General features: G+C 37.2%; 1 protein-coding gene across 1 annotated transcript in view; it reads right to left on the bottom strand.

Moving 5' to 3' along the window:
* The window catches only part of ADGRB3 (adhesion G protein-coupled receptor B3), a 797,924-nt gene extending 773,936 nt beyond the window's left edge, over positions 1-23,988 (bottom strand). Inside the window, exon 1 of the mRNA XM_019929178.3 lies at positions 23,232-23,988. Within this exon, the coding sequence (XP_019784737.1) occupies positions 23,232-23,988 (757 nt within the window). The remainder of the gene's footprint in view (positions 1-23,231) is intronic.
* Positions 23,989-24,466: the final 478 nt, after the last annotated feature.

Here is a 24,466-nt window from a genome sequence, read left to right as displayed (position 1 = left end):
AAAAAAAATACAGTTTTGAGGATGATGGCCCAGCAGGTTTATGGAGTGATAGTATTGTAAAATAGAAAAAAATGTGATTAAGATTATTTATTCTATTTTATAAATGTAGAACACACTAGGGGAGATAAAATAAATTAGGACGAATGAGAACATTGATCATTAACAAAATGACAAATATCACTCAGCATATTTTGCTCCATTTACAAATAATCCTTTTATCCCATGAATGGAACTTCTATATTCAAATTTTGCTGACAGGGTGATTTTCCTATTGACTCTCATGCTTTTAGTGAAAATTAAATTGCACAGAAAGTGCCACACTGCAGATGTTTCAGTTGGGCTACTGGTAATTTATAGATAATGTAACTCTAAAGATCGCAATCTGTGGTATACGAAAATACTTGAATCATTTGGCTTTCCCTTATTTAATACTGAAGCTTCTAGATGAAGAAGACAGTGGAAGGCCAAGTACTCTGCTAAGCTCTTTGTATTTAATTCCTGTTGAAATCAAGGCAATGTGCTCATTGATAGCTGAGAATTTCTATTTTAAAATTATTTTTATTCAAAGCTATTAACAACTTCAAAGAAAGACAGGAAACATTTCAAGCGGGCAACTCTGAATCCCATCTTCTTTAAAGGCAAAATGTGTCTTTCAAAGTAACTGAATTCCTACAGTGCGCTGTAGGCAGAACACATACAGATATTAACGGCAGATTTCAGCAAATACAGGCAATTTAATAAGCATAAAATTGGCTGCATGGGTTTGGATGAATAATTTAATCCTATTAATCTCAACTTGAAAATCCCTAAAATACTATATAAAGATTTTTTCAAATACTAAAATGTGATATGTTTATGCATAATTTATTGTGCAAATTTTTGGTAATCATACATTTTTTTAAATTCTAAGAAGAAAAAAAATGTTATTCCAAAATCAAGAACTACTTTCAACAGCTTTCAAAATAGAACTGATGGGGAAATGGTACAGTTCTATGTAGAAATTATATAGTGAACACAAACTATAATTTATTGTATACAAAATACCATTAAAATTCTTTCTTAGAATCTAGATAGTCTGCTTCATATTTATTTATGAACCTTCAGAAAACTGAATTTGAATAACAGAGAAAAGAAAATATAAGTTATTTAAATTTTTTTCTTATCTATTTTAGTTCTTATTATTTTGAATAACTTGTTGAAAGCTGATAAAATGAATATAATAAACATTTATTGTTTATTTGACAAGCAAGATTATATAATATCTGGGAAGAAACTTATAGCAACATTTTTTTCATGAGATAAATAACATCAATTCTTAAAATCTCAGGTGTTATTTTCTCTTTTCATTTTTCCCCTTTAAGGGACTAGTAATTCTAGATTAGTGATTTTTATATTTTGTGAAATAGTGTCGATGAAGAAAGGCAACAAGCACTATTTTCATGATTCCCTTGTAATAAAATTAATGTATATTCATAAGAGATTTTTAACAAGACTAAAAACGATATTTTTATATATGACACATTGTGGTATAAACTTTCTATAATGAGTGGATTTTATACTCTAACATTATTTTAAAAGTACTTTTGCCATTTCTATCTACAGAGTCGCAAGAATAAAACCTTTAACTTAACTCAATGACCCCTAAAAGACAATGTTTAAGAAATACTGAAAGAAGAAATAGTTTTATATTTTGACTAATCTCGGCTCTCTTTTTGCCTTGCCTAGCACCATTTTGATTTTAAACATTAGACTTTACAGTGCTTTGGGAAAAAATACAACTCCTGAAATACATGTCCTATGACAAGAGCTTTAAAATCCTCACCAAAAATTCTTTACTTAAGCCTTCAGATCCTGTTTTTACCTCTCACCACTTGGCTACTCTTGAGGACTCCCAATGATCTCGCCCTAGACTCCAAACTTGACCCCAATTCTCTACATTATTGTCAATTTTGATCATATGAAATAAATTATTCCTCTGAAAATTAACTTAGATACTTTCTCCAATTATTTACTATTTTCACCAAAATTATTAAGCACCAATTACATGCAAATAACTACTCTAAGCTCCTTAGATAATTGATTTCTGTGGTGAGTCCCATAGCTATTAAGTGACAGAGCTATAATATGAAAGACCGTTTGCTTTTTCACAGGACACGGCCAAGTTAATTATCTGCCAAAACCTCAGACTCATCATTTATGAACCATACTTGACTGAACTTGAACCAGCTCCCCTTTGCAAGTTGCTAACCTGTCCCAATGCCACACTCATCAAAACTCAGACCTTTTCTTTCCCTCCGGTACTTCATTTGAAAAATGTGTCACCTCATGCCATTTTAAACATCGCAAATGGATCACATAGCTCTTCACCATAGCTTTTCAATTATTACTGTTCAGTCACGCTTTGTCTGGATTATTGCGGAAGCCCCATCACGAGTCCCCGCAAGGCGTCTGATGCCCTACATCCCTTCCCAGATAGTCTAATTCTGCTAGTTTAGACTGCATTCAATCTCTACCTTCTTGTCAGCCTCCCACACACTCATCATGAAATCCCTTCAGATTAGGTGCCTAGCCTAAATAAAGAACCCTCTGACCTGCCCCACCTAAGGCTATCTGTGCCCATACCTCTTTTTTTTTTTTTTTTTTTTTTTTTTTTTTTTTTTTTTTGCTGTACGCGGGTCTCTTACTGCTGTGGCCTCTCCTGCTGCGGAGCACAGGCTCCGGACGCGCAGGCTCAGCAGCCATCGCTCACGGGCCCAGCCGCTCTGCGGCATGTGGGATCTTCCCGGACGGAGGCACGATCCTGTGTCCCCTGCATCAGCAGGCGGACTCTCAACCACTGTGCCATCAGGGAAGCCCGCCCATACCTCTTACAATCCAATAACCACACCACTGAAGAGTAGTGCATAAACATCTCCTGGTATCCATCTCTGTTAAAGCTGTTTCCTTCATCTCAATTACATTCTTGCCAATCTTTGAACATCCAATCTAATTCTCAATGGCCATGAGCCATATTGATCTTTTCTTTTTGACCTTCTATAGTGTTTGCTTCTTTTCAATAACGGCAAAAATCTCAAATACTCTTCTCATTTGGGATATGTATTAAATGCATTCCCTATTTCTATTACATGGCTCTGATTTCAAGGCCAAGAACATAATATATGCAATTAATACCTGTTTGCCATTACTGGCTCATCACTGGTGATACCATACCTAGAGACACTTCTTAGAAAGCAAAGTTCCAAAACAAATATTTTGTATATAATTCAATTCAGCTGACTACATCACCCTGAGATACTATGTATATGCCAGTAATTACATATTTTGAACTATGATATATATATAAACTTCATATAATTTTATTTTTCAAAAATGGTCTCAGGGAAGGAAAACACCAAGAATCATGATTTTCTTTCAACTATTCAGCTTACCTCATATGAAATATATATATATATATGCCATTTACAACCATTGTAACATGGCATGAACTAAATAAACCTTTTGCTAAAGAGAGGAAGCACTTGGCAAAACTAAATCCTATTCCTTGACAAGAGCTTAAAAACTGGAATTATTGCTGTGCTACTGAAGCATTTAGCTAGAGATGAGACATTTTAAAAGAAATCCATTACGGTTTACTTTATAAGAATTTCAACTTTATCTCTAATTGTTTTCACTCTATTAACTGTGCCTAGAAATTTAGATATACAGGATTAAAAATTTTAAAGGGAGGGGTATCAGTTTGTGGGATTTTGAGTAAACTGAAAGGACAATTTATTCTACCAACTTCTGGTGTTTTCTAATAACTAAGAGTATAATGATCATTTTTTTAAATTGAATCAGAAAACTAACCATTTTTCACTGGGATCTGAGCATGCGATCAAGATCATTTAACATTTCTAACTGAAAGCATCCCAAAGTTATCACCATACTAAATGAAAATAGATTAATACAAAAGTAGATTTATTTGAAAAGGTAAAAACTTATAGTATTAAAACATACTGTACTTATTATATATTACACATATTGTACATACAACATTTATAACCTAACAAATATATTAAACATCTTCAAAGGTGTGTGCTCAATCCTTATCTACGAACCAATTCACCATTAAGGTTCTGCTGAATGACAGGGCTGTTACTGCAATGTGGTTTATTGCCTAAAGTATGCTGATTTGCTTTGCAAGGAAATTCTAACTATCTTAACTATCTGTATCCACTATCAAGAGTTAGCTTTCTTTTTACAGTTTATGATAATGAATTTGGAATCTGATTTTAATCAGTGTTATTCCCATTTTTCATATAAATTTCAGCTGACATTCTACAGTTTGGAATTCTCAAATCTTCTTTTCCCTTTTTAAGTAAATCCCTATAGCAAAAGAAAGCAAGAATTAATAGTAGTTAATCCTTCCTAGTGTTAGGGAGTGCATCAGGGATCAGTGTAAAAGATGGTTACTGCTGCCTTAACTCTCATTACTACAGCTGTTAACCAGATGTTCAAAACAAGTAAATTACCGAAATGTTTTTCTAAATTATTTTTCTTAACCTGCTAAATTATGCAAATGCTAGAATATTTTTAATCATGTACCTAAAGTCCTGCTACAAAATTAGCATGATATAAGAATTTGGGAGTAATTCAAATACAATACCTTTTGAAATAATGAAGTATAAAAGTGATTAGTATTGGGTCTGACAGGATATAAGATATATTTATGTTGATTAAAATGTAAGATCTATAAAATTCAATAAGAAACACAGAATAAAAAGTCATTGGGGAATATGTCTTCCTAGCTCATATAAATGTGAAAGAAACTCAAGAAAACATAAAATAAATGAAGAGAAAATGGAAATAAACCTTAAATCTTCTGTGGTAACTGAACTTTTCAGAAAATTATTTTTCAGTTTTCTTTTCCTCTTTTTGCTTTATGACATTTACCTACATAAAGTCTCTGAATTCCCCTTCTTAGAATAAATGGAATAGCTGTTCTTTTTATGAAGAAAAATAATTTTATTTTGATTACTCCCTCTCAAGAAACTCCTACAACCCCAAAACACTTAATCACTATCATTCGGAAGTAAAAGTTGGCATCAGCTTGATTTTCAGTATTTGAATGTTATCACAGTTAAGAAAATTCCACAAAGAATGATTTTAGTCGGAATGGATCAAGATTTATTCTTTTTCCCAGTAAGACAGTATTCATTTTCAATGCCCAAGCATATAAAAGTTGAGAATTTAAAAAGAACATATCAAAATCAATTTAAAGACAAAGATTAAATAAAATATTCTCTGAGCTAGGGAATGAACTTTTCAATTTTGTTTCTTTTTATAAGTATCCTGTATTTTCTAGTATTCAAGACGCTTAATCTAACTGTAACCTATTTTTGTCTAATATAAATGGCATCTTCCCAACTTAAAATCATTAACTTATACAAGAAAAGATAATTGTCATTCTAATTTTATTTTGATCTTCTACCATCACAATTACAGAAAAGATTAAGCACCTCATTGTGTTAATATGGTACTAAGTAAAGTTCAAGCAATTAAACCATAGCCTTTACCAACCTTACTCTTGAAACCTAAGAAATTCATATTTTATAGAAAACTATTAAAACAGACTGTACTTATATCTCAATGAACATTTACATTAATTGCAAATATAAAAACTCAAAAATGTATGTGTAAGAGTAGAAAGGACTTCATAAGCATTGCATGTCTCAGAGCAGGTCAAAATCAATACTCTTATTTTCATCAGTTGAGGTTTCCTGGGAGAAATGAGATTGAAGAGTTCTGTGAATAATGGACTTGGTTAAAGAAGAAAGCTCCTTTATTAGTGAGGCTGTAACACAGGCTACAGCTTGGGGAAGTCTTAAGGCTGAAGGAGCATTAACAGATCAGAGGCTACAACAAACACAGGAGGAAATGGACTTTGGAGAGATTAAAATAAAACGTGATACTCTTTTAATACATCTTATAGTTCCACAGGATAGCAAGAGTTAAGCACCTTTGCAATTATTCAAAATATTAGACTGGATTCATGTGTACAGAGTAGAGGTATACTGTACAGATTAAGAGAAGAATTCAATTTCAGTTCTGTCCCTCCTCAGTGTCATTCTGGCAGGTCACTCAGCCCTGCTGTGTCTGAGACACCTCATCTGGAAATAATAACAATAACATCTCAGAGGAGTCTTACAACATTAAAAGAGTTGATATATAAAATTGTACCTGACACACAGATAGGTATTCATTAGTACTGTGATTAGAAAATAAACACAAATAAACACATTTACAAAAAATACATTTAAAAAGTATAAGCTGGGTAGTCTGTTTTGTTCCATTTGGATTCTCTTCAAAATATCCATCATGCATGGTCAATTGCTATTAAATGGATCTCGAAAGTATCCGGTTCTCACTGATGTCAGGTTAACAGAAAAGTTTATGACATTAGGCGGTTAAGTTGTACAATGCCAAGGTGTAGGAAGCTGGAAGTCAAAATACTTAGGCTTAAACCTGAATTATGGAAGGTTTATTTTAAAAATCTGAATATAGTTTCACCGATTAAGTTTGCTACACTTGTTCAAAAGCACACAACTGTTTTTAAAAACTGTTTACCAAGTATTAGGTTTGCCAAAACTCCTTAATTATTTTAAGTAGAAAGTAACGGGTATGCATTTTATCTACTAAATTTGATGGATAATCCCATCAGAACGACTACATGTCTGGCTACGACATCACATTTGACCTCGGAAGTATTCCCACCTATGACCTATAGAGAAGAACAGATTCCAAACTGTAGTCTTTTCAGGACTGATACAACAACACTCCATGAAATTATGAAGCTCTATCCACATGTATGTATATTTTAGTCTGTTTCAAAATTTACCCTGATGCAAAATTTACCTAATTTGTATTCCTTAAACATTAATATGTTTAATTTCTAATTACTTGATACAGGGTAGAGAAACCCTTGCTTATTTACATGTAGCTTTTGTCCCCTAGAGAAAACAAGTAGTTCTGTAAAATTACAATTTCTCCCACACAGTTTTTTGGCACTTGGGATAAGGTTTCGGGCAAGAGTTCATCTACTCATTCTCCTCCAATGCCAAGTCTTGACTTTCCCAAGACACAAAAGGGAAGAAAGGATGTGTTTATTTTCAAACTGCTTCTCTGACCGACATGGAGTGGAAGCTTGTTATGCAGTGATTCATTGTACTTCTGGTCTTCATCTACAGATGAGGAAAGCTAGAGCTGAACACAATTGAAGTCATACTTTAATTCACTATGGGCAGCCAAAAACTTAGTGTTCCATTACTTAAAAACTGCATTAAGAGAACCGACCACTTCTGCATTTCTCATGCATTAATCTTAATATTGTTTTTGTACAGACTATATTAAAAAAAAAAAAAGCAACGGCATAGAGGTGATCTCCCTTTCACAGACAAAGAAAATGTGATTCACAGATACGAAGCAAATTGCCTAAGGTCACAAAGTTGGCAGAAGGCAGGGCTGGGAATCAGACTAAAAGGTTTGAATGTGCAGCTCAAACTGTCACAGCTTCTGCTGACATAGGAAAAAGCAAAAAGAAAACAACAAAGGAACAGTGTTTTCCTAGGGACAGGTCAGTCTTACCTAAAAACGCCAAGTCCAACAATCCAACCAACAATCTGTGATATTTATTAACACAGGACAGGACCATTATTTCACATGCACACTTGCCAATGAACTAAACTAAAAGACTTAATCAAATTTACAAGTTAATATTGTCAATGACAATAATAACAATATTTCTGGATGCCCCTCTTCATTTTCTTAATGGCTCTCATATATAGTACAGCTTTACTTGCCATAGAATCCTATGAGCTTCAGATGCCCAATTTTATTTTTGTAACTGAGCTAACTGAAACTCTTTCTGAGGGATGATGTGACCTGCCTGAAGTCAAGGCACATCTCATCCAGAAGGCAGCTATTCAGTCTTCTCAGTGCTCTTCCAAATACAAAGGACTCTAGAGAATTAAAGAAAATCTAAAGCCATGTTGCCAATTCTCTTGTTTATAATGGCAAAAGTAAAAGTTTCAGAAAAGCCAAAGTAAAAAAGGATGATCTTTTGAAAAATATTATATGGATTTATATTTGATTGATATTTTCTTACAGTAAGCCTTAGAATAAATGTTACCAAGCAGGCAGCAAGCAAGTTATTTTTCCAGGAGATCTGACTCTGCTCAGAAGGAAAAAGGGATTTGTTGCAGGCCAAGATGTAGGTTAGCAGTTTGCTTCATTTTAACATGTATACCAACCCTAAGAAATCAGGATACAGATTTTAACTTGTCTTAACCAATAAAATGTGACTGCATTTAAACCGTAATGTTATGGAGAAACGACTAGCCCAAAGGGACACAAATATTTTCAGGAAAATACACAGAAGATGAAGTTGCTGAGGTGGACAAAATACAATCAGCACAGCTTTCTGATTAGAGGGGCCCCAGGTCTTCCGGAGAACATCATTTGGGGCAATCACCCTTTGCCAAACAATCTGTGAATATCACTGGCTAGTCTGTTTTAAGAGAAAAACGATGATGTTGGGAACAGAGTGATTCACTTCTGAAATGACGAGGAAAGGAGAACAGATACGGCACCTTAACTCAGACTGTTTTTCTCAGGAATGTGAGGCTTCAGAGGGAAGAAAGGATGAAAGATACAGTGCATTTCTCCAGACTACATGACCCAGGAGGCAGTTGACTTTCTTTGAGGTCATTTAAATAAATTGATTACTTTTTTATTACAAATCAAAATTTTATTTGTTGCCTAAAGAAACCTCATGCAGTAAAGGGTTCCAGAATCATCCAATTACTGAAAGGTGACATTTATTGAGCCTGTACTACACAGTCCAAGAATCATGTTAACTTTTTACACTAATGACCTCATTCAATCTCTCAATTACCTCACTACAATAATCACCTCTTCACTGACAAGAAACCGAGGTTTAGAGAGATGCATGATGTTCTCTGCTAGAAATGGAGAAAGTGATGGTTTCCCCAGTGGCGCAGTGGTTGAGAGTCTGCCTGCCACTGCAGGGGACACGGGTTCGTGCCCCGGTCCGGGAAGATCCCACGTGCCGCGTAGCGGTTGGGCCCGTGAGCCGTGGCCGCTGAGCCTGCGTGTCCAGAGCCTGTGCTCCGCAGCGGGAGAGGCCACAATGGTGAGAGGCCCACGTACCGCAAAAAAAAAAAAAAAAGAATTTGAAAGAGTGTTAATTTGTTATGACATAATATATATGAATTTTTCAGAAATGGAAAAGTTAAATTATTCACTTTTTTGAACTGACATTTATTTTCAACTTTTAGAAACTTGCTTGGCAAATGATTTACTCTTATATCCTAAGTAAAACTTTAATTTCTGATCTCCAAGAAGATCCACAGAATACTGTTCTGAATGTATCTGTTAAAAGGACTCCAAGAGCATTTTCAAACATATCAATATAAATGTTAAAGCTTCCCTTGCAAACGGTATCTTTATTCTTCATCATTCCTGTGATCTTCTCATAAGTCACTCTAGGTAGATTTATATTTATTAAATATTTAGTTAATTAATGCAGTTTAGCAGCGAATATATTCTCAAACTATTGAAAAACGTTCATCTTTTCAAATCATATTGCATGTAATACCTGTGAGAATTTAATGTCACAGATTCATGCATAAGTGACTGGGTGTGTGTGTGTCCCACAGATCAGATATAAAACACGTGGGAAGGAAACTGACAATTCAATGCATACCTGGATTTTCTTCAGAACATGATATAAAATGAAAAAAAAAAGAGAAAGTGTTTGTGTTCATTTTTGTTTTAATTTCTCAGTTGCTCAATGTTCTGTATAGCCCTGTTGGAATCCTGAAGTGTGTCTCTTATAGTTAATGAGCATATTATAATCCAAACTTGAGAACAGGAGAGGCAGGGAAATAATGCAAGGCTCAGCCCAGTGTAACAAAACTTGCCCATGTACCATCAACATTCACTCCTGCTAAGGAACGCTCAGAGGTGTGTTCAAAGTTCACATCAGCTCACTGTTCCCTCCCACCTCTCCTGGAAAGGAACAAGGCTTCTCAATGTGGCAAAAGCCTACCTACTCAAACGGGAGGTTAATTATTACTACATAATTAACCTCGCTATAGAAAACTGTTAAGATTAATGAAGCAGTGATTATTAGCTCCCCTTGAACTACCCTAGAAATATTTGTTTACCACAAACACCTACATGTATATTGATAACAGATTCTCTACAAATTATTGCAATATGAGATCTAGGTAAACACATATAAATCATAGCCTATGTATCTGAAAAAAAAACAAGTAAGAAAGGAGAAAGAGGAAGAGGGGAAGGAGGGGGACGGAGGGAAGGAAGAATTAAGATAAAGAAAAGAAGGAAAGATCAAGGACAGGGATCAGAACAAGTTTCTACCTTTCAGCAAGAACTGCCATGCCAAAATGAATCCTTCCACCTTAGTTCTTTGACAATCATGACTCGGCAAGAGACCATGATACCCTCTCTAATCTGGGTGAGTTGAAAATATAGAAAAACCCAATAACTTTAAAAGTATGTCAGAAGAACGGTCTCTTGTAATCTAAACATACACTGATTGTAGTTAATTTAGTATTAATTTTAATTAGGCTAAAACAAGTAAATACTGATAAATACTACCTAAAATGAGGTCCAGAGTGTTGCTAACAATAAGTACAAATTCAGCTACCCCAGAGTACACTGTAGAAAATGCAGGTAGGTGAGTTCCTCTCCGCAAAACATCACAGACCTGTCTGGTCACCACATCATCACAGCTCAATTACAGAACACACCACCAATGTAACTCTTCACCTTTTAGCGCCCTCATTAGCACCACCGTGCCCCAATCCTCCCTAACTGGACACTGTATCAGCTAGAATATGCTAGGTCAGGCTGCAGGAACAAAGACAAACTCCAAATCCCCAGTGTCTCAAAACAGAAAAGGTCCTTCCTGGCTCAGTCTTCAGGACCATCACAGATCAGCAAGGGCATGGGGAGGGGGCTCCTCTCCTTTCACACATTCAAGGATGCAGGCTGACACAGGAGACCCTTCTCTCTGGCACAGGTCTCCCTGCCAGAGGTCAAGTGACCTTGGTGGTCTGACTCCAGCAATGAAATGACCCAGCTCAGAGGTAAGGAGTGCCACTGCTGTTCACAACTCATTGGCCAGAGCAGGTCACATGACCCCATCCAACCACAACTGGTCCAGAAAACAATCCCTACCTGTGCCCAGAATGGTGGAAGGCTGGGACTATTGGAAGAGCATTAACAACACCTCAACTATCCACTCATGTCTATGGAATGGCAACGCTAACATGCTTTCGGTTATTGTTTTAATAACCTGCTTCAGTTGTGCATATCCATTACGTGTGAACAATCAAAGGAACTCAAAATAAATCTCATGCCCTAATAACTTTAGTTTATTCCAAGAAGTTTGACCTTTTGCAACTGAACTGTTTGGGGATTAACAAAACATTGAGGAAGAGAGTCAGAATGAACACCATCAAAATATAGTACATTTATAAAGATTTAACATTAGGGCTTCTAACTGTTTATCAATTAAAGTTTAAGATCCAAAGGGATTCTAAACCAATATTCATTTTTATCTAGGTAAACTCTAGTCTGTGAGCAAGAGGTATGATCGGAATAAGCGTATTTGCAGGTTTGGGAACTCCGGGTGGAAGAAGTTTGGAATACAGATGACGAGACAGAACGATGGAGAATTGGGGTGTTCATCCTGAAATCCTACATGCAGCCCCAGGACGAACTGACTCCAGAGAGACCATGAGGGAAGTGTTCACAGGACTGGCACTAGGGATGGGTCATGAACAGGTCTCTCATTCCACAAGTTTGACAGACAGGAGAAGGGGGGCAGTCTCACCTCTGGAGACCCTTTAAGCTAGGCTCTGAGCCTCCTCAACGAAAGCAGCTCTATTTTTTTGTTTTGTTTTGTTTTTTGTTTTTGCGGTACGCAGGCCTCTCACTGTTGTGGCCTCTTCCGTTGCGGAGCACAGGCTCTGGACAGGCAGGCTCAGGGGCCATGGCTCACGGGCGCAGCTGCTCCGCGGCATGTGGGATCCTCCCGGACCGGGACACGAACCCGCGGCTCCTGCATCGGCAGGCAGACTCCCAACCACTGCGCCACCAGGGAAGCCCGCAGCTCTATTTTTAAAAATCTTTTTTTTAATATACTGTCGTTTATTTAGAAAAAGAGTTTCCACTGCTAAGGGGAAAAAAAAAAAGCTGTATTAATTCACATCCTACACGTACTTATTTCTTTTGCATTAATCAGTTCTTGCTACTTAGTGGATTAACTTCTAGTCAGCTCCACCTCTGTGGTTTCTCTGGCCTAAGGATGCAGAGACCAGTGGCAAGGACATGTAATATTCATTAATGCCTAGAACTCATTTATGCCCTTCATCACCAACCGAACACCAAAATATAGTCATCAGAAAACTCCAGGAAAACCACTAAACAGAAAGAAGCCATACATTTTTAAGAAAATGGATTGTTACTATATTACAAGCTAAGGAAGGCATTAAAGTTCTATGCTGTACAAATGGAACAATAGTTCTTCCTGGCATTTACTTCAGATGGAAGAGCTGCACTTGGTTAATTTCTCAGGCACCACTTAAAAAATATACAGTGTTTGCCCTCTTAAGTTACAAAAACCAAGGCCAGCCAGAGAGCTGACCACAGGCTGACATTTCTGTAAAGGAAGCTGACCTCTCTGGGAATCCAAAATAAACTGGAATTTCTCAGCCTACAGTGCAGAAATAGATCTTTGAAAATTTTCCAGATTTATGTGGAAAGATTATATAAACAGATTTCTGTCTTCCCAAGGTGCCCTCTTTTCCACATTACAATTATTATGAGCCAACATTAGAAGAAATATTTCCAAAAGCATCCACTGTATAATAAATATTTGTTATGTACCACCTATTCAGAAAACAGAAGGTCAGAAAAAAAAAGAAAAGGGTTAGCCCCTTTGGTTTTTTGAAGTTACTTTTCTTTTTGCCTCTCAGGACACCTCCTTGATGTGAAGGGCCACCTCAAGACCAACACAGTTAAGAGTTAAAAATTGCAATTTTCTTAATGAAATTATAAGGGCAAACTTAACTGCCTTGGTTTCTTTTTTTGCAATGAAACGAAAGAAAAAATGCCTTGTGTGAGTCTTGTTGGGTTTTTCATTGTTTTTGTCTTTGCTTTCAGGGGTATAGTGAAATCAACAGGCAAAATGATACCTATATTAGCAACTGAAATTCTGTTTTCATTTTATATTTCCATTATTATAATCATATAAAATTAAAACTAAATAGTAATCTGTCAGGATTTTTTTACGTTTTATATGCGAGCCTTGAAACTACCAACTTACAAAACTTTCTTTGAATACCCAGGCCAGTTTAAATGTTCTGCGGTCACATCAACACTGAAAAATTGTATGGAAGATGTATATGAATGTATACATGTTATGTGATTTTAAAACAAGCTAAGTAATCAACGAACCAACAGGTAAATATAGAAGAACTCTTGGAGGAGGGCCTAAACTCAATGGAGTTACGAAGATGAACACATATTGATCCTGAGTTAGGACCAAGTATAAAAAATACCACATCAACTGAGTTTTAAAAAATGACTGACTGGTTTTCACTTTCATTAACTCAATTCTTTAAATTATTATTATGTATTTATTTATTTAATAGGGCTGGCCCATATGCCAATCTCCAAAAGGGCTAATCATTACATAAGACCTTTAGCACATTAAAAGGAAGGATCAAAAGATCAAAACTTAAAATGCTGATTTCAGACCAATCCCAAAGTAATTAGAAATCACCTCACCACCAAAATCATACACCCCTGTACCAGTCAGGATCCTAGTAAGAAACAGAGAGTGTCCTCAAGTTCAGTAATTTGAAAAGAGCACAAGGCATGGATAGAGGCTGGAGAAACCAAGGAGACAAGAGTACAGTCCTGGGGTGAGAATCAGGGGGCAGGCAGGCCTCAGGAGTGAGAGGAGAGAGGGGTCTCCAGAGAGCCCAGGGGAAGGATACCCCACAGGAGCCGTGACCTTCAGTACAGGGAAGGGACCCTGACCTCACTGCCCCAACCTACAGCAGTATTTCTCAGTGCACCATGGGATAACTAAAAAATGTGACCTGTTATTTCTTTAAAACACAGATTGCCCTAGAGAAATAATGAAATGAAAATCCAAGACAGACCTTGATAAATCATTTTGCTAAATCTGGACAGACTCTGCACTTGAAACACATTTCTCTTTAAATTTAATGAGCTTAGACTGAAAATCAATCGGTTTTTGAGACCTGCATCACATTTGTTTAAATAATATAGGACAAAAAAAAAATCTAATGAATGAAAGCTCTGATTTGTACAGACTAGTCTGTATTCAGTAGTCTAGCAAAGTATACTCTGATTATTGTCTGGGCTGGATACCAGGTAATTTTTTTAAAATAATTAGAACTATCCCACCATCCTAAATGACTGTGTCTCTTTTACATTATAGAAATGGCATTAAATATAAACTCCAAGAACACTTATGTTCAGCTGAAATAATGTTCCCATGATACATCTGCAGATTGGGATTCCTTTAATTAGGTAAGATTTGGACTAAGCTAATGCCTAAAGCCCCTTATGAATCTGAGAATTTGTGATTCAGATTCAAGTGTTCCAGAAAGAGTGAGAAAACTCACAGCTTTGAAATTCTGTAGTTTTTCATTTGAACCAATTTGTATTAAAATTTTTAAAGAAAGGAAAGCCATGGTCGGTCTTCAGGGTATAAGCAGCCCATGTTGATAACAGGTGTCTCACACAGTTACTGCCTAAGTAAAACAATTTGTGCCACAGACTTTGTAAACTGGAAAGCACTTTCTCAACGGCAGGTTTCATTATACTCTTTTAATTTATAAAACGTTTACTAAACCACTTTACGTCTTTATTTTCTTAAGAGCGATATGTAGATGAAGCTTCTCTTTAAAAATAGTTTATTAGAGAACAAATTATCCTTATTTATATATGCAAGCATAGAACTTAATTTTTAAATAAATTTTTAAATTTTATCAAATGTTTAAACATTATTTTAAAATGGAGGAACATCAGTAGAAATGTCATGAAATAAATACTCTAAACCATTCACCCAAGATGAACTACCCAGGAGAGCAAATATTTCTGTGACATTTCGATCACCTTAACATATTTATTGCTAAAAAGTAATTCACCAAGGTAACGTTCTCTGGTTGATTCCACAACTGTTTTAATGCTTTGGATTATGTCTAAGTGCGTGTAAACTGCATTCTCAACATTGTAATCTGGTTCCATCAGTGTTCCAATGTCTTATCCATGCACCCATTTGCTCAGTTTTCCCAAACAACTCTGCCTCCAAAGAAACTTGTTATCTAGAACAAATAATTTGAGACTGTAATAGCCAAGATTAGGTTAGCAGCTAAATTAGTTCACTTAACATGGCAGAAACCAAAGAGTAACCATTTGGCCTTCGTATTTTACAACATGTTCCAATCATAAGGAATGTGTCGTAAGGCAGGGGTCCCAACGCCCGGGCCGAGGACAGGTGCCGGTCAGAGGCCTGTTAGTTAGTGGGCCGCACAGCAGGAGGCGAGTGGCCGGCCAGCGAGCGAACCCCATCGCTTGCATTACTGCCTGAACCATACCTTCCCCCAGCCCCGACCGTGGAAAGACTGTCTGCCACGAAACCTGTCCCTGGTGCCAACAAGGTTGGGGACCGCTGTCGTAAGGGGTTGGTTATGAGGAAAATGCGAAAATGCACATCAGCAAACATGTCGGATTTCAGAAAAGACACCTATTCAGGGAATTAGTTTTGAGAGAAATAGCTCTCAAATACATTAGTAAATACTAATGTATTTACTATGCATTTGTTACTTAATTGCACTTTCTTTGCAAATTAGAAATATATTACTTATTATTATTTAATATAAATATATTATATCTATAATAAAAATAATTATATAATATATTACTTTTCTATTTATAATATATTATAAATATATTTATAATAATAAATAATATAATATTTTACTTTATTATTATAAAGGTTAATTATTATTAACCTTTATCAGATATGTAGCTGGTCATTCTCTGCATGTGAGCAAAATTCCTGAATGACAGTTGAAAGATAATTGAACATACAGCATTTAGCATTTAATTGAACATACAACAGTTAGCATTTTATGGAGTCTTATAGATGGCATTCTGTAATTCTGCTTTAAGAAAATATCAGAAGCTGCAAATGAGTAGTAACAAAATTTTTAAATCTTCTTTTCAATACCTGAATATGCAAGCCTTTGGGGGACTCTTAGGGCTCATTGGCCTATAACAACTGATCATAATTCAGTGGGAAAAAAAATGCCAAAAAAGTTCTACTTTTTTCCAAATGATTTAATATAGGCTTAATGTTTCAAGATAATTCCTTTACAAAACAGATCTCAAAACATGAACTTAACTTTGCATAATGCAGCAGAGTAAAATACTTGGAAACTGTTTAATTTACATTTAAATTTTACAGACTTTACAAAGGATCAGCAATGATATCCAAAGGACAGCTTCCTAGCCCTGGGATGTCTCGCAGCACTAGCTTGGTCTATTTGATGTATTAGTCATGCCACCATCAGCACAAAGGTATTGAAATGGGACCTTTTCTTTTCTTTTTCTTTTTTTTTTTTTTGCGGTACGCTGGCCTCTTACTGTTGTGGCCTCTCCTGTTGCGGGGCACAGGCTCCGGACGCGCAGGCTCAGCGGCCATGGCTCACGGGCCCAGCCGCTCCGCGGCATGTGGTATCTTCCCAGACCAGGGCACAAACCCGTGTCCCCCACATCGGCAGGCGGACTCTCAACCACTGCGCCACCAGGGAAGCCCGGGACCTTTTCTTTATATAATACAAAACAGACATAACTTCAAGATGTTTAATGACCCTTTGTTAAATGCCCTAAATTCCTAAAAAAGTTCAAATAATTAAATGGCAACCTACTTCATTATATTATCAATCCTCCATCATTTGTAGCTAAAAGATAATAAAAAAGAGGTTTCAAAAACTGAATTGAGGGCCTAATATAACTCGAGCATTTGACTAAGTGTCTTTCATGTGCAATCTCATTTAATACAACACGCCACTACAGTATAGATTGCTGAGTCAAGCTCAGTAAGCACAGTCTCTTGTCAAAGATGCTACGAGGTGGCTGAGTCACTCTCAGGGCCCAAGTGCATCTTACACCAAAATACACCTTTCATTTCAATGAAGTGACCACAGTTAGAAAAACTGAACACACCTCTCTGATTTGTATTAGTTAATTGAATTAGTAAGACATTTCCACAGGGCTGACAGGAACTAAAATATTCCAAGCCATTAATTTTATTCATTTTGTTTTTATTACTACATAATGTCATATCCTGTTCTTCTGTACCCTGAGGAATAAGCATTACTAGCAACCCAAGAAGGGAAGTAGTTGACACAGCAGAACACAGTTCTGAGGTGGACATACAGGTTTAAAACTGGCTCTCTCTGTTCAGAATCTTTAAACCCAGCTCGTGGTATTTTGAAAAAGTAAGAAAGGCTGATTTTTGAACAAACATTGATTTTCGATCCAAGGGCCAGATGACTTTTACAAGAAATACATATCAAAGTGACTCTAAAGAAACCTATATTCTATAAAAGTATTCCGTTTAACAATAAAATCACTTCTATTAGGAAATGAAGCATAGGAATGCATGAAGCTAGATTCTAAGTAAAGTAAAATTCCCATCTCAATTTTGAAGAAAACCAATCTACGGCACATTTATCTACAGCCACCAATAAAACTGTAACGGGGAAGAACCAAATCTGACTCCATGTTGGATCTGTTTCTTTTACTTTAACCTTTGCCTTCCTTTGCTGCTTTTGTTCTCTAAAAGGACACCGTCTATACATAATGGCCTGCCTCAGGGAACCCTGCCCCTCTGCCTGAATGTTAAACCAAAGTGCCTTTGTTCAGGGAAGCATCCTGACCCTGTCCACCGGTGGATGGCTGCAAGAAAGAAGAAATTAGCACCTCCCTTCCTCGAGGCTGGCCGTTCCAGGGGATATTTGCAAGACTTATGGCCTTTTTACTTTACTTCCTCATCTCCTCCCCCTCTCTGTGCTATAAAAGAAACTGGCATCCAAACCCCAATAAGGTGGTTATTTTGAGACTTAAGTCTGCCATCTTCTTGGTCTGTCAGCTTTCCAAATAAAGTCATATTCCTTGTCTCAACACCTCGTCTCCGATGTATTGCCCTGTCATGCAGCAAGCAGAGAGAGCCTGGACTCAGTAACAAAACCTGCCTGACACACGTGCATACACAAACATTTTCTTGTTACTATTTTAATTTACTGTCTACGAAAAGAATGTTGCCATATGATGGAATTTTTATTAATACTATATATCTGAGTCACTTCCTAAACTGTTTGACAAAATTCTACAATGGCAAAAGTAAAAATTAGGGCATCTTACTTGGCCAGGCCTACAATTTTAGTAATATTATACTATTACTATATGTATAGATTACAACGTAAGTAAAAGGAGTAGGTAACAGAAGCACTGAACTTGACCTGCAAGTATTCTTCCTCTTTCTCGGAAAGAGTTTGCATACGCTTCTCTTCAAATTGTGGAAGAAAAGATTTGGGAAATGTCATTTCTGGAGAAGTAATGCTAGAGCCAGAAGAAAGAAATGTCGATGGAAATGAAGGCAATTAAACAGATAGAAATTTGGCAAATTTTCTTACCCTTGTTTTTGCAGACAGCTGTGTATAGAAAGTTTTATTTATCATTAATCTAATCTATTAAAATAAACACATAGGTAATTAAGACTATTTCTCAATGACTCCATTCTTCTTGTTCTTTTAAAAATGTTATTAAACAATACCTTGAGATAAGGTATTGTTATATAAATAATACATTAATGGAACTGGAAATGCTATAAATGGTAGCCGTCTCAATTTATTGCTATCTTTCCTATTGAGTTGTTTTGTTTTGTTCATTTAACATTCGTTTCAACCAATATTTATTGAAGGTCTGTTTAGACTGTGCTAGACTACTGGAAGACCAAGTCTGTACACTTGAAGAACTCGCAAGACTAGTAGAGGAAGATGGAAAAAGAAATGGAAATATGCGCTAGAACAGAAGCACAGTATGTTCAAAGGGCTGTGGGTCCAGGCAAGGGGCAGGGCAAACTGTCACATACAACATACTCAGTAGATCTTTCTACATTCTGATAAAGAGTGTGGGATCACCGCATTTACAAAGGAAGTAAGATCAAAGGAGGGTAAAGAGGAAGGGGAAAGGTGGCTGAAGCAGTACTGAGGACAAAAACAGCAAAGGTAGAAAGAAATGAAAACACTTAAAATGAAACACACAAATTGCTCTAGACATGCAAATGCACACACAAACACAGGCTAGATTTCACACAGGCACATGATGAGACTTCCCTTGGGCGGCTGATTACCAAGGATTAGCAGAGGCAGAATGAAAAGACAAATAAGTGTGTGTGTTCAGATTTCCTGGAATCTATACAGGGATCCCAATCTCCCTTCACATAAGTAGCTCCATTGATGTAAGCAGGAAACAAAGGTTCCATTAAGGCTTATTATGTGATTTAGATATGCTGGTGTGGAATTTTTCTCTCCAAACTGTTTAAATTACTTATTTCAAGTGAAGTACGAAGAAATAAGATCATACATCACCTTTTATATTTTAGCTAGATAGTCCAGAATCATCTTTGGTAAGAGTCCTATAAAACATATTAAAGACCTCATGAATCAATGTCAGTCTTGCCCCATACTCATATCTGAAAACCAGGTAAATAGCAACGTTATTGGAGTTTTCTTTTAAAAATGGTTATATACACTGTATGTAGACAGCTTTTTTAAAACAACTGCCTGAAATAAGACAACATTATTTTTAAAAGGCTTCACTTTGTTGATTTACTTGGTTTTCAAAACTTCACGTAAAAATTGGGAAATGACAACAAAGTTTCTATAATCACATGGCACCCTCAAATATGTCAAATGCAATCTTAAATAGGAAGACACTGAAAAACACTAAAATCTCACACTTTAATGAAGCATCATTCAGTAATTTACTTTTATAACGTATTCAAGATAAAATTTGTCATTGTTGGTGTTGTCACTTCAAACAGTGACAGTCATCTTATTATTTTCTGGCTATGAAATTCTTAAGTACATGAATGTATTATTAACAAATATCTTAGTAGAAATCCTATCAATATCCCATTGCTGGGAGCCCATAGTTTCCTCAAATACTAACTAAATATGATAATTCCAGTGGACACATATTCCAAAATATTCAGTATTTAGTATACCTTTGCCATCACTAACAGCATCACGTAAAAAAATTCTGAAGCTGCGTTTACTGAGTGTAAAGACCCTTCTGTCAACTTTGTGCCACCTCTATGATATAATAAGCATCAAAATATTTCTACTCTAAGCTTCTGAGTCAGTACTTATTACAGTGAATAAAATGGGAGTCAAAAACCATGGAGAATAATTTTGTATATATTCCCCTGATGATTTACAGGATGGTTTATTTTTCATAGAAAATAGAAATCATAAAGTACTATAAAATATAAGTGGAATTTTTAAAACCCCATTTTAGAAGTTGGGATTACATGTTAACCAAATAAAGTAAAGACATTTTGTAATAAAATTAGATATGAGTAGCACAACTATATGTAATTATTACATATAGCCCTCAAGCCCTGTGAATATCATTACGTGGTAGTGTACTTGAAATAGTATTAAATAATTCTTTCATAAGATTTTACATATCATTTATATCAACTATTTAAGATGTAATGTACTTTGCATAAATTTGACTAAGTTACGCATCTGCAGATTTTCACAGTCCTTTCCTACAATGCAGCTTAGCCTAAAAGGTCTTCTTTGAATGAGGGAAAGAGTGCTATACACATATTTTATAAGACTTACTTATAAATGCATCAGCTACAATTATGTCATCAGGAATTACTTATCGTTACCTTTCTGACTCAGAACACCTAAACAATTCAAGAGCACAAATGTAGAATACAGAGACTATAGGCTGTGCAATTTTACTGATACAGCATATATTCTTCCCCATTACATAAACTTTTCCTTGTCAGTTCTATTAACGTGCTAACAATTTTCATACAGTCTTTGAATGGTCTGTGGAGGTATTTCGTTCTCATTTCGCCAGCTAATTAGCCAAAAGAAATGTACGTTCTCCCCCATGATTTAAACATCTAATGTCTAAAATCACTCTTATTCTTCGTCGTATACTAAAACGAATGGCCATCTAGTCCAAATTCTATAAATTCCAGCATTGTCCTAACCCACATCTCATGATCATGACCAGCAAATCTCTGAAAATCATGCTTAGTGTGCACACGACTTTGTTTTTTGTCACTTGTCACCATTCACAAAAAAGGGTTGTACACCTGGATTCTCTTTCCACTGTCATCTGCAGTCAATTTGATGATAAAATTTTAACTACTGAAGATACAGATTTTCTCAATTTTATTGGAACAGCAATAAAACAAACGAGCAAAAACTAGTTTCTGGTGTTAATTGTCTTATTAGCCAGCTTGTAACATCACGCTTTCCTCGCGTACTGTAGCTTCTCATTCTAGGGGACATTAATTGGTTTTAAATGGTGTTAAACACCATCCCTGCAGTTGCAAGTGCTTCTTTGGGATTTATACTGGAGAAAAGAACTCCTGTAATTTAAAACCACTTTGCTTTCTTCAGTCACAGCTGTTAGGGAGACACTGACCTGTAGAAATCTTAAAGGTTTTTCACCCCTTTCCCAGTGCCATTAGTCTGCATTTATTTTCTAAGGCTTCTTTGCCCCTTGTGCCATGGCTCTTCCGTAACTCCCATCCCCCAAAATGCTTTCAGAAGAAAAATCACCGCTTTTCGCTGGTTAAGCCCTTTTCTCTCTCTTTCCCCACCCCCTGCCCCTTACAAAACCTTGGCTACCCTTAAAGAAAATTCTCCAACAACGTGTCAATTTTATATTGGCCACAAAGACAACTTCTGTTGGGAGAGGGGAGGAAAGAGGGACTGGAGCTTGGCTGTGCCTTTCCACAGACAGGGATCTTTGTGGCGATCGGAAAACACTTCCTGCATAAAAATTCAACACACTCTCTGGGTGCAGGGCTGGGGAGCAGAAGCGACTATGTACCAGCAGTGCCCTCAAACGAATGGAACGCATGCCCTAACCTTCCAAACCGGAAAGTCATTTTCTCTCAAAATGTGTCAGCTTTTTTGCCTTATTAAACATAATCCACTGTCTCAGATCCCGGGGCAGCTCCCCCTCCAGCGTCTGGGTGAAAGCTGTAAATCACTCCTGTACTTTCTCTCCTTCCTCTGCATCTCTCCTTTCTGTTGCACTGTTTTTGCATCTAGCTCGGCTCTGAGGAGCTCCCGTTCCTCGTGGGTACCCGCGAACGGGATACCAGGTCTTGCAGGACCCGCCTGTGTTAATTCCGCCCCCTCCCCCTGCCACGTGACTTCACTGCCCGGAGACCCGAGTCTGCACCCCCAGTGAGCTTCCCTGGACGAAAAACCCGGCACGTGGGCTCCTTCCCAGGCCTGGGGAGGAGGGGCACCCTCGCCCTCCTGTGTCGCCAAGTCATTTGGTCCACACAGACTTGCCACTGAGTTTGTGTCACCTTTCGGTCACGAAGCCCCAAGTTCCAACCTGGAAAGGGGTCACGGAAGGGAGGGTGGGCCGGAGGTGAAGGGAGAAGTCTACAGATCCATTCACAGGTGTGTGTGTGTGTGTGTGTGTGTGTCCGTCTCCCAGAGGGGCTGCAGCCTAATAAAGCGCCCCCCACCCATCCCTCCTCACCGACCTCCGGCGCAAACTGGCTCCACGTTTTAGCATCTCATTTCCCCTGAACATGCCACTCGCACCGGGCGTCAGGTTGCTGAGCGCTATCCCATCCTCCCCGCCCCATCTCTCAAATCTTGAAACGTAAAACTAGCTTTAGGAAGATCACAAGTCAAATCAATCCAAGGGTGACAGAGGAAAGGGGCAAGGGTTGGGCCGGTGTGTGACACAGCACGTTTTAACTCCATCCCCCGGCACCACTCCCCGCCCAGCTCCCCCTCTCGGCCGGCGCTTACCTTCTTTGGGCGGTCGCTTGGCCTCCCTGGTAAGATTGCAGACCTGGGTGGTCTGCAGCTCTTGGGTCAGGCAGCCCTCGGTCTGCTCATTCAGGGGTAACACCACGTTATTTAACAAAACCAGCGACTGGTCGTCGATTCCCCACTCTCCCAAGTGCTGAGGGCAGGTGCATTTTGTATACATGATCCCGCAGGTCTCTGTTCTCCCATTTTCTGATTTCAAGCAGCTCTCCAACCAAGTGCATAATACGTGGCAACCAAACTGGCTTGGGCTCACCTTGTTCAATACCAAAAACTCAAAAAAAGATTTCTGATCTTCTTCCCCTTTTTTCTGTAATCCTGGGAAATCGGTTGGAAAGACCCGACGTATTTGAATAAAATTTTTATCATACTGTAGAAAAACGAAAGCATTCTTGGATTCGCAGAGTTGCATTATAGAATGATTCTTTCTTAAAAGATCCTTGATTTTTTCATGGGAAAAATGATCAAACTGATAAGCCAAGAGGGAAAAGTTAGAGCAGCTAAGGTCCTTTTTGGAAAATTTCAGGTAAATGCTATATTTGGTTGGATCTGGATTTTCCAGCGTCCAAGTGCAGTTTGTAAAGTTTTTGGGAAACATTTCACTTACAGAATACGATCCATAAATGACTCCTTTCACCAAAGTTGAACACCAGAAGTCTTGGGCAGCATTAAATCCAAACATAACCAGGAGATAGGTGGAAAATATATAAATCAGCAGGTTACGAACAGCCTTCATCCTATGTCATTTGGCCTGTAAAGATGGCAATGAAAGAAAAATGCAAGTAGGAGTCTACGCGCATCGAAAAAAAGAAACTCCTTTCAATATCACAGCCAGCTGTTTTCAAGATTTCAGTAAAAAACCCTTTTTAAAAGAAGGGCAGGTAATTTTTATTTTATAACGCACGAAAATTATCTGTTGCTGTGTGAACAGCGCCCTCACGTGGTCATTCACAGTGGCCAAATTCCCTACATTCAATATAAGAATAATATTCAATAGATTATTAATAGGAATGCTCTTAATTTATCTACCAAGATTTCCTTCAAGTGCGTGGTGATTCTATTGAAAGAAGAGGAAATTTTTGTTTTTTTTAATGTAACAGCCTAAATGTTAATTTTTGAGATATTTTTAAGCAGCCTATACAAACCTTTTCTCCCCCCTTAGCCCTCTTCCTGCAGTAAACAGCACCACACAAAATCTAATCTGATAATCGGAG

This window comes from Tursiops truncatus, chromosome 12 (genome assembly GCF_011762595.2).
Source record: "Tursiops truncatus isolate mTurTru1 chromosome 12, mTurTru1.mat.Y, whole genome shotgun sequence".
Classification (NCBI taxonomy): Eukaryota; Metazoa; Chordata; class Mammalia; order Artiodactyla; family Delphinidae; genus Tursiops; species Tursiops truncatus.
Note: the sequence above shows the minus strand (reverse complement) of the source record. Positions and strands in the feature narration are given on the sequence as shown.